At 46.1% G+C, this 10,433-nt stretch overlaps 1 protein-coding gene across 1 annotated transcript; it reads left to right on the plus strand.

Annotated features, from left to right (window-relative positions):
* Positions 1 to 4,689: 4,689 nt before the first annotated feature.
* Positions 4,690 to 7,010, plus strand: ier5l (immediate early response 5-like). The gene has a single exon (XM_014143424.3). It carries the CDS (start codon positions 4,868 to 4,870, stop codon positions 5,786 to 5,788), a length of 921 nt encoding a protein of 306 aa, XP_013998899.1. The 5' UTR covers positions 4,690 to 4,867; the 3' UTR covers positions 5,789 to 7,010.
* Positions 7,011 to 10,433: the final 3,423 nt, after the last annotated feature.

A 10,433-nucleotide genomic window follows, 5' to 3' on the forward strand; every position in this document is an offset into this window, starting at 1 on the left:
CCCACACTCTCTGTCTCTCTCTCTCCCCCCACACACTCTGTCTCTCTCTCCCCCCCACACTCTGTCTCTCTCTCCCCCCACACACACACTCTGTCTCTCTCTCTCCCCCACACTCCCTGTCTCTCTCTCTCCCCCCACACACTCTGTTTCCCCCCCACACACTCTGTCTCTCTCTCCCCCCACACACCCACACTCTCTGTCTCTCTCTCTCCCCCCACACACTCTGTCTCTCTCCCCCCCCCACACTCTGTCTCTCTCTCTCCCCCCACACACTCTGTCTCTCTCTCCCCCCCACACTCTGTCTCTCTCTCTCCCCCCACACTCTGTCTCTCTCTCTCCCCCCACACTCTCTGTCTCTCTCTCTCCCCCCACACTCTCTGTCTCTCTCTCTCCCCCACACTCCCTGTCTCTCTCTCTCCCCCCACACACTCTGTTTCCCCCCCACACACTCTGTCTCCCTCTCCCCCCACACACCCACACTCTCTGTCTCTCTCTCTCCCCCCACACACTCTGTCTCTCTCTCCCCCCCACACTCTGTCTCTCTCTCTCCCCCCACACTCTGTCTCTCTCTCTCCCCCCACACTCTCTGTCTCTCTCTCTCCCCCCACACTCTCTGTCTCTCTCTCTCCCCCCCACACTCTCTGTCTCTCTCTCTCCCCCTCACACACACTTTGTCTCTCTCTCTCCCCCCCACACACTCTCTCTCCCCCCCACACTCTGTCTCTCTCTCTCCCCCTCACACACACTCTGTCTCTCTCTCTCTCTCTCCCCCCACACTCTCTGTCTCTCTCTCTCCCCCCACACTCTCTGTCTCTCTCTCTCCCCCCACACTCTCTGTCTCTCTCTCTCCCCCCACACACTCTGTCTCTCCCCCCTCACACTCTGTCTCTCTCTCTCCCCCCACACTCTCTGTCTCTCTCTCCCCCCCACACTCTCTGTCTCTCTCTCCCCCCACACTCTCTGTCTCTCTCTCTCCCCCACACTCTCTGTCTCTCTCTCTCCCCCCACACACTCTGTCTCTCTCTCTCCCCCCACACTCTCTGTCTCTCTCTCTCCCCCCACACACCCACACTCTCTGTCTCTCTCTCTCCCCCCACACTCTCTGTCTCTCTCTCTCCCCCCATGCACTCTGTCTCTCTCTCTCCCCCCACACTCTCTGTCTCTCTCTCTCCCCCCACACTCTCTGTCTCTCTCTCTCCCCCCACACTCTCTGTCTCTCTCTCTCTCTCCCCCACACACCCACACTCTCTGTCTCTCTCTCTCCCCCCACACTCTCTGTCTCTCTCTCTCCCCCCCACACACCCACACTCTCTGTCTTTCTCCCCCCACACTCTCTGTCTCTCTCTCTCCCCCCACACTCTCTGTCTCTCTCTCTCCCCCCACACACTCTGTCTCTCTCTCTCCCCCCACACACTCTGTCTCTCTCTCTCCCCCCACACACTCTGTCTCTCTCTCTCCCCCTCATACCCACACTCTGTCTCTCTCTCCCCCCCACACACCCACTCTCTGTCTCTCTCTCTCCCCCCACACACTCTGTCTCTCTCTATCCCCCCACACTCTCTGTCTCTCTCCCCCTCACACACACACTCTGTCTCTCTCTCTCTCTCTCCCCTCACAACCTCTGTCTCTCTCTCTCTTCCCCAAACACACACACACTGTCTCTCTCTCTCTCCCCCACACAAACTCTCTCTCCCCCACACACGCTCTCTCTCTCTCCCCCCCCACACACACACTGTTTCTTTCTCTCTCTCCCCCCACACATGCTCTCTCTCCCTCTCTCTCCCCCACACACGCTCTCCCCCCACACATGCTCTTTCTCTCACCCCCATACACACACACTCTGTCTCTCTCTCCCCCCACACACACTCTCTCTCTCTCTCTCCCCAACACACACGCTCTCTCTCTCTCTCTCCCCCACACACACTCTGTCTCTCTCTCCCCCACACACGTGCTCTCTCCCCCCCACTCAAGCTCTCTCTCCCCCCACACACGCTCTCTCTCTCCCTCCACACACACACACTCTGTCTCTTTCTCTCCCACCACACACGCGCTCTCTCTCCCCCCACTCACGCTCTCTCTCCCCCCACACGCTCTCTCTCTCTCTAACCCCCCTACACACACTCTGTCTCTCTCCCCACACACACTCTCTCTCTCTCTCTCCCCCACACACGCTCTCTCTCTCCCCCTACACACGCTCTCTCCCCCCCACACACGCTCTCTCTCTCCCCCACACACACACTCTGTCTCTCTCTCTCCCCCCACACATGCTCTCTCTCTCTTTCTCTCCCCAACACACACTCTCTCTCTCTCTCTCCCCCACACACACACACACTCTGTCTCTCTACCCCCACACACACATGCTATCGCTCTCTCTCTCACACACACACTCTCTCCTCCACACACTCTCTCTCTCCCTCACACACTCTCCCCCACACACACTCTCTCTCCCCCACACACACTCTCTCTCTCACACACACACACACACACACACACACACACACACACACACACACACACACACACACACACACACACACACACTCTCTCTTACCCCCACACACACACTCTCTCTCTCCCACACACACACTCACCACACATACCCCATCCCATTGTGGTTGGTAGGCTTATCACCATTCCAATTTGGTAGTCTGTCTTAGTTACACATGCAGTTATTGATTTCTTCCCACCCTCCCCTATCTCAATGCATAGCTAAGAGAAGAGAAAGGCCCTGGGTTCTCAAGCATTGTTAAGATGCAGTGGCGTTACTCTCTCTGTCTGAGGAGGAGGAGCTGAGCAGGAGCACCATCGGAGGCAGCGCTGCAATAGATCTGCTGTATCTGCATGATTCCCCCATCACTCCCTCTGCCCTTCCACGCCACTTCCAAGCTGAGGGAGGGAGGGAGATAAGAGGTAGCTGGGTGAGGTGTGTCTAGGGGGGTAGGGGGAGGTGCTATGTGTGTGTGTGAGAAAGAGAGAGAGAGAGAGAGAGAGAGAGAGAGAGAGAGAGAGAGAGAGAGAGAGAGAGAGAGAGAGAGAGAGAGAGAGAGAGTAGGTGTCTGAGGTGTGGATAAGGTGGGTCATTTTGAATTGAATTCTGATATTGGGTAACACTATGTTACAGGTGTCACTGTTTGATATCGTCATTAATAAGCTATGAAGCCTTTATACAAAAAAATGTGGGTCATGACCCTATTCATTGTCCAGGTGGGTTGTAGGCCTTTTTAAATGCCCACTGTTCAAATGAAAAATCCTATTTCTTTAAAAATAAATATGTTTGACATGAATGGGATGCAATACATAATATACAGCTTTCTGGTTTGATGATCAGACATGCACTACCTTGGATAGACGTGCACTACATCACATGCATGTTTTAACATGAGATACATTGGCCAGACATGCATGTTTTAACATGAGATACATTGGCCAGACATGCATGTTTTAACATGAGATACATTAGCCAGACATGCATGTTTCAACATGAGATACATTGGCCAGACATGCATGAGACACAGAGATAATTAAGGTCACACCACATCTAAGGCTAATGTAAGGATAGTGTAAACAGAAAAGTTGTATATTTGATATTGAAGAAAGGCAGATCTTACTGCACATATCTTATTAATGTAAAGATAGCCAAAGACTGTGAGAAAAGATTCTCATTCTATAAAATAGAAAAGTATAGAATATTACAGTATAGAAAATAATATAATAAAATAGAATGGAACAACTCTACTTTCTACTTCCCTCTGATATAACTATTCTTAATACATGTCAATATATAAACTGAGATGGTACGCAAATAATAATATAATAAGTAAGTAGAAATTGAATGTAGGCTGTCTGTCAGTCTGCGGTTATCTGAATCTTTATTGGCTTGTTTTTTTTTTAATGCACAGAGGTGGCTTGCAACATTATAATATTCATTATCATTTTATAAAAGCCATTTCAACGGCATGTACCATTATTTATTATAAGCTGGGTGGTTCGAGCCCTGAATGCTGATTGGCTGAAAGCCGTGGTATATCAGACTGTATACCATGGGTATGACAAAACATATATTTTTACTGCTCTAATTACATTGCTAACCAGTTTATAATAGCAATAAGGCACCTCGGGGTTTGTGATATATGGCCAATATACCACGGCTATGGGCCTTATTGCTATTATAACATTATAATAGAGATGCAGTATCACATGCATAGGGAAAAACAAAGTAATAATACAAATGAAAACAGATCATTTAACAATGAATGAATCAATCAGATTAGAAATGAATTATTTTATTATTCTAAACACTCATGTTAAGTTGCCTAGACTTTATTCTTTGTTTGTGGCAGAATTAAGATCTGAAACGAATTCATTATTTAAGATTCATGTACTATATATTACTGGCATTTTTTTGTTTAGATGAATCTATCAGAAAAGTTGAATTCTCATGTAGGCTTGTCACAGAGACACACACGTACGCTACTATTTGACCAGGCGCTCTAGCCCAGTGAGTCTCATGAGAGCATTCCAGTTTGGTAGTCAGTTTGGAATTTGAATAGCACAGAAGAACCGCCTCTGTCTGATTGGCCCTGAGCACCACATATGGGTGGAGTTTGCATGTCAATCAATAGGGAGGCCGGGTCCTCATTGGCGCAAGCGGAGATGGGCCGACTCCTCCTCGAAATATATATACTCTGGCTAAGTACCCCTAGCAAATGATTGCTTGCTCGCATACAGAGGGAAGCGGACAGCCGTGTTCAATGTTTCACTACCGAGCTGACTTAAGCCTTCGCCCCCGAACGAAATATCGTGACTTCCACTGAGAGAAAGTCGCTTTTCTGAGTCGGAGAGGAGCGAAAACGACTATATCACCACCATGATCAACACGATGGAGTGTGCAGTGGATGCACAAAGTCTAATCTCAATTTCCTTACGGAAGATTCACAACTCCAGGACGCAGAGAGGAGGCATCAAGCTGCACAAAAACCTCCTGGTCTCCTATGTACTGAGGAACGCCAGACAGGTTTACATGAACGAGAAGTACGCGGAGATCTACAGGATGCAGCAGTACGAGGAGGTGATGACCGTCTGCAACGAGATCCAGGAGTTAAACCCGCTGGATTTGGCCGAGGACTGCGAGGAGCAGAGCGGGGATTGCTGCGGCAACGACGGGGTGAGCGAACCGGCGAGTCTCTGCTGTGCGCTGCTGCCAGTAAGCCACCTAACAGCAGTGCAGTCAACGCATATCCAAGCCCCATCCGCCTGCTCCGCGCCTCTCTCTCTCCAAAGCGACGAGGTCTGCAAGGAGACAGAGCCCTCGTTCTACCGGAGCTGTTGTGCGGAGGCTTACCCTGTATCGAATTGTGACTTTTCCACGGTGAACAACAACCTACACTGCAACAAAACGACAGTGCTCGATCTGGACACGCACGTAGTGACCACTGTGGAGAATGGGTACCTTCACCAGGACTGCTGCGCGTCGTTCCAACAGTGCTGCCAGGGCGCACAGTCCCCAGCCAAGAAACGCAAGGTTGACTTTGAATATTATATATCCGATATTGAGGATGTACCGGATTTTACGCCATGTAAAAGGGCGAAATTCGAGGACTGTTCCTACGCAAATTCGGAACACTTGGACACGTCAAACATTTCCAATCTGATCTCGATTTTCGGCTCGGGGTTTTCGGGGCTGGTGAGCAGACAGGCGGACTTTGAGCAAGCCTTGAACGGACAGTTCTGTAGCAAACAAGCCCTAGCGAGCCTAGGGGCATGGACTAGAGCTATTGTAGCTTTTTGACTCCATGGTCAACTAGAATCAAACACTTTATGAAATTGTACAAAGTCTAAATCAAATTGACTTTATTTTTGCAAGAAATGCTATTTAAACATTGAACAGTTTTTGTTTGTTAACTCGTTTTTACGGAGAGATGGTTGTGCTACATGATGTGCAGGCGTTTCCTTTTAAACCGAACATGTCTACATAACACATTTTTACATGGTAGTTGTGAATTTTATCTAACGAAGTTGATTTCGTTGCCTTAAACCCAACGCATACTACTGCTAGCTATTGTTGCAAACATTGAAAGTGGTTGAATGTCTCGCTCGCGGATTGTTTTGATTTGATCTCTCCTACAGAACACTTTTGAACACAATGTATCGTTTTTAAGACGCTCCACAAGTATTGTGACTGAATAGCAAGCATTTAATGTAGCCTCGGCTCCAGGCTAAATAGAAAAGTGTGTCCATTGATGGCTTTGCAACATGCTTTTGTTGTGCGTAGTGGTTTAATACGGTAAACAACTAACAAAAAGTTAAACATATGCTACACAAGTACTGTTGTGTTGTACTTGGTTTAATATCTTGTATTTCTGGGTTGATATTTAAACCTTGGATATCGAAACTCATTCTTAAGAGTCGGACACCAGTAGTATGCTATGTTACATGGAAACTACATGGCACATTCTGACCACACATAAATTGACAGGTGAAGGCGCAATGGCTCAGACTTAAATTTCCCTCTCAAACTCGTGGGTGCATTAACTGAACCAGCTTGCTGCGTCTCTCTATTGATGTACTTGTTGTAGGCTACCCAACTTCCCACCTCATCTCTGATCAGAACCATTAATTCCTCCAAATCCCAGAATGCACGTGTAATCGAATCAATCCAGGTATTTTTTTGACAGTTCGATCTGTTGAGCGTTCCCCCTGAACCTATAACAAAAAGTTACTGATCAAGCCTTCACAGTAATTCATGATGCCAACATGGCTTGGTTTTGTGAGTTTTGTTTTCAAAAATGTTAAGACCTTTTGTTCTAAAAAGGCAAGCTCATAATTTTGCCATACATCCACACATTATAAGCACTATGTGTACTGAAATAAAGATGTCTTTCACTCGTCCTCTCCATATTTTGTTGCTATTCTTGTATTTTTGTGCATATTAAATTGTATATCACCGGGTAAAACTGTTTTAGAACATATTTGTTAAGAATTTATAATCTTAATAAAAATTTTAAAACAAATCCACTCCTTCCTTGATTTATTGTTTGAATGGTATGCTGCCCAAACTGTGTTGGAAGTCATATTTTGTCTCATATGTTTATTATTCCCTGAAACTACAGTCAGAGCCATAATCACCTGATGTTTGAGGGATTCTGTCCCTATTGAGACAGTCAATCACATGCTGCAATAAGGGAGAGATGTAGGCCTATTCTGTAACCAGTGTTACAAAATAGGATTGGGGGCCTTCATTCTTATGTTGCATACACCATTCAGTTCCTCTCCTCATACCACTGTGGGTAACTTAATAGATATGCAGATGTATCAACGGCAATTTTTAACACTTCCGCTAGATCAGAAAGGCCTGGTTATCAACACAAAGACATCCATGACATTTATTATGTATTTGGGGCTACTACATTTCATTTCATGAGCCTCGTAGTCTAAAGACTGTCTACGAGGCCTCTGCTTTTTGGACTAGGCTATTAACTTCAGGTTATTGATAAATGGGGGGACGGGGGGGGGGGGGGGGGACGGTGTAAATCCAAAACAAAAGTAGCCTGTGAGTTTTGATACCATTTGAACGAATTGGTTGTTAGAATCATGTGGAGTGCAGCATTGTAACAATGCAGGATATATTTTGTTTCTAATAGAGATTGTGTTTAAAGCTGGTCCATTTGAGAAAAGGCAGTGGTTCATTTCTAGTCCAAACTCACATATGACTGACTGTCTACGTGTGCTTGGTTGCAGTGCACACTCTTGCTGACTGGGATTTTGCTGTGTGCTCTGAGCTTTTTTTGCCAGGCATTCCCCCCCAAAACTTGCAGTCGTGTTATCTCCGCTATATGCCACTTGGTGGTGTTCTTCAAAATCAATGAATGAAGGTATTAGAAAGCCTATGTAGCGGCACCTCAGGCTGACCTCGGCTTCGCTGCTCCCTCCCTCGCCACCCTCCCCAACCTCATCCCTCCTCATTCATTCCGCTTCCCATCCCTCCTCCTCTCTCCCTGTCTCCCTCGTTTTTATTCCAACCCGAAACCTCTCGACTCCTCTCAATTTGAGATAGCGCAGTAGGCTACGTCCAACACATAAACGCAGCTATACCTTTAGCCTAGGCTACTCTTTCAAGTCTCGGTTGCCGGCGCTGTTTTCCATTTGCCGTTGTGCATAATAATTTGGTATAGGTAGGTCGTAAGTAGAAAGCATCACTATGCGCGTCAGTTTTATTAGATTAGACTACTGTTTAGCATGATTTTAGGATACTACGACTAATAAAGATCAGAATGCGTTTTATATAGGTTACAATTAATGTAGCCATTTTAGCCAAACGGGTAATGGAGATCTGATTGTGCTTTTTTAATTATCTCTCTATTTCGATTATTATTTGGATAATTTGGTCGTGGTTTCATCTCCAAAAAGCGATCTAGAAAATATTTTTTATATAAAGCTTTAAAATGAGAGCGTTCTCCTCCCACTGTGACAAATGTTGTGGATTATGGTTCGTTTAGTGGTGTAGAGCGAGCTCCTCCGCGTGGATTCGAAATGAATAGCATCGGTCCCACAAATAATTCCAAAGACTGGTGCAGTCGGGAGAATGTGGTTTCACGTTACAATTTTGTAACAACACTCATGTATAGTGACACAACTGGCTTTACTACAATAGTCGTATAACAAACACATAGAAAATGGGTAACGTACGTAGTGTGCACTGGCCCTTGGCAAAATGTTGAGCAGTTGCTCTTGTCATACACGCAAGTGCCTCTGTTCAGGCGGTTTCGTTCGTTTTGAGAAGTTTATATCCTATCATCACTAAGAGTATGCGTGTAGTTTCTTTTAACCCATTGGAGTGACAGAATGTTGCTTTACCCGCGCGCATGGTCTAAGAGCCCCTCCACCATCCCCATCCTTATCTGCGTCGCCAGCGGTTGATGATCACAACACAGCAGTCACTCCACGCATTTAAATAGGTGGGGGCTGGGATGAATATAGGGTGATTCCGACCGATATGCTCAGTCTCCTCTCCTCCCTTTAATTATGCAGCAGCAAGCGGCACTTTCAGGGGCCACTTTTTTTTGGAACGCGCACTACCGACAGTGACGAGGCAGAAATTAAGAATGGAATTTGCGTGGAGAATTCGGATCTACTGCAGAGAGAGGGAGAGACAGAGCCCTATGCGTGTTTACATTTAACTATGACATTATGAATGCCTGGATCTATCTATTGATAGGCCTATACAGTTGAAGTCAGAAGTTTACATACACTTAGGTTGGAGTCATCGTTTTTCAACCACTCCACAAATTTCTTGTTAACAAACTATAGTTTTGGCAAGTCGGTTAGGACATCTACTTTGTGCATGACACAAGTCATTTTTCCAACAATTGTTTACAGATTACTTCACTTATAATTCACTGAATCACAATTCCAATGGGTCAGAAGTTTACATACACTAAGTTGACTGTGCCTTTAAACAGCTTGAAAAATTCCAGAAAATGATGTCATGGCTTTAGAATCTTCTGATAGGCTAATTGACATCATTTGAGTCAATTGGAGGTGTACTTGTGGATGTTTTTCAAGGCCTACCTTCAAACTCAGTGCTTGACATCATGGGAAAATCTAAAGAAATCAGCCAAGACCTCAGAAAAAAAATTGTAGACCTCCACAAGTCTGATTCATCCTTGGGAGCAATTTCCAAACACCCAAAGGCACCACGTTCATCTGTACAAACAATAGTATGCAACTATAAACACCATGGGACCATGCAGCCGTCATACCGCCCAGGAAGGAGACACGTTCTGTCTCCTGGAGAGGAACGTACTTTGGTTCAAAAAGTGCAAATCAATCCCAGAACAGCAGCAAGGATCTTGTTTAATCCAGCATCTTCACAGGTACAAAAGTATCTATATCCACAGTAAAACGAGTCCTATAATCGACATAACCTGAAAGGCCGCTCAGCAAGGAAGAAGCCACTGCTCCAAAACAGCCATAGAAAAGCCAGACTATGTTTTGCAACTGCACATGGGGACAAATATCATACTTTTTGGAGAAATGTCCTCTGGTCTGATGAAACAAAAATATAACTGTTTGGCCATAATGACCATCATAATAACCAAGCCGAAGAACACCATCCCAACTGTGAAGAACAGCGATGGCAGCATCATGTTGTGGGGGTGCTTTGCTGCAGGAGGGACTGGTGCACTTCACAAAATAGATGGCATCATGATGAAGGAAAATTATGTGGATGGAAAGTTATGTGGATATATTGAAACATCTCAAGACATCAGTCAGGAAGTTAAAGCTTGGTCGCAAATGGGTCTTCCAAATGGACAATGACCCCAAGCATACTTCCAAAGTTGTGGCAAAATGGCTTAAGGACAACAAAGTCAAGGTATTGGAGTGGCCATCACAAAGCCCTGATCTCAATCCCATAGACAATTTGTGGGCAGAAC

This window comes from Salmo salar, chromosome 01 (genome assembly GCF_965601325.2).
Source record: "Salmo salar chromosome 01, fSalSal1, whole genome shotgun sequence".
Lineage (NCBI taxonomy): Eukaryota > Metazoa > Chordata > Actinopteri > Salmoniformes > Salmonidae > Salmo > Salmo salar.

Coding starts and splice junctions, on each gene's coding strand:
- ier5l (XM_014143424.3), top strand. CDS start 4,868: ATGATCAACACGATGGAGTGTGCAGTGGATGCACAAAGTCTAATCTCA.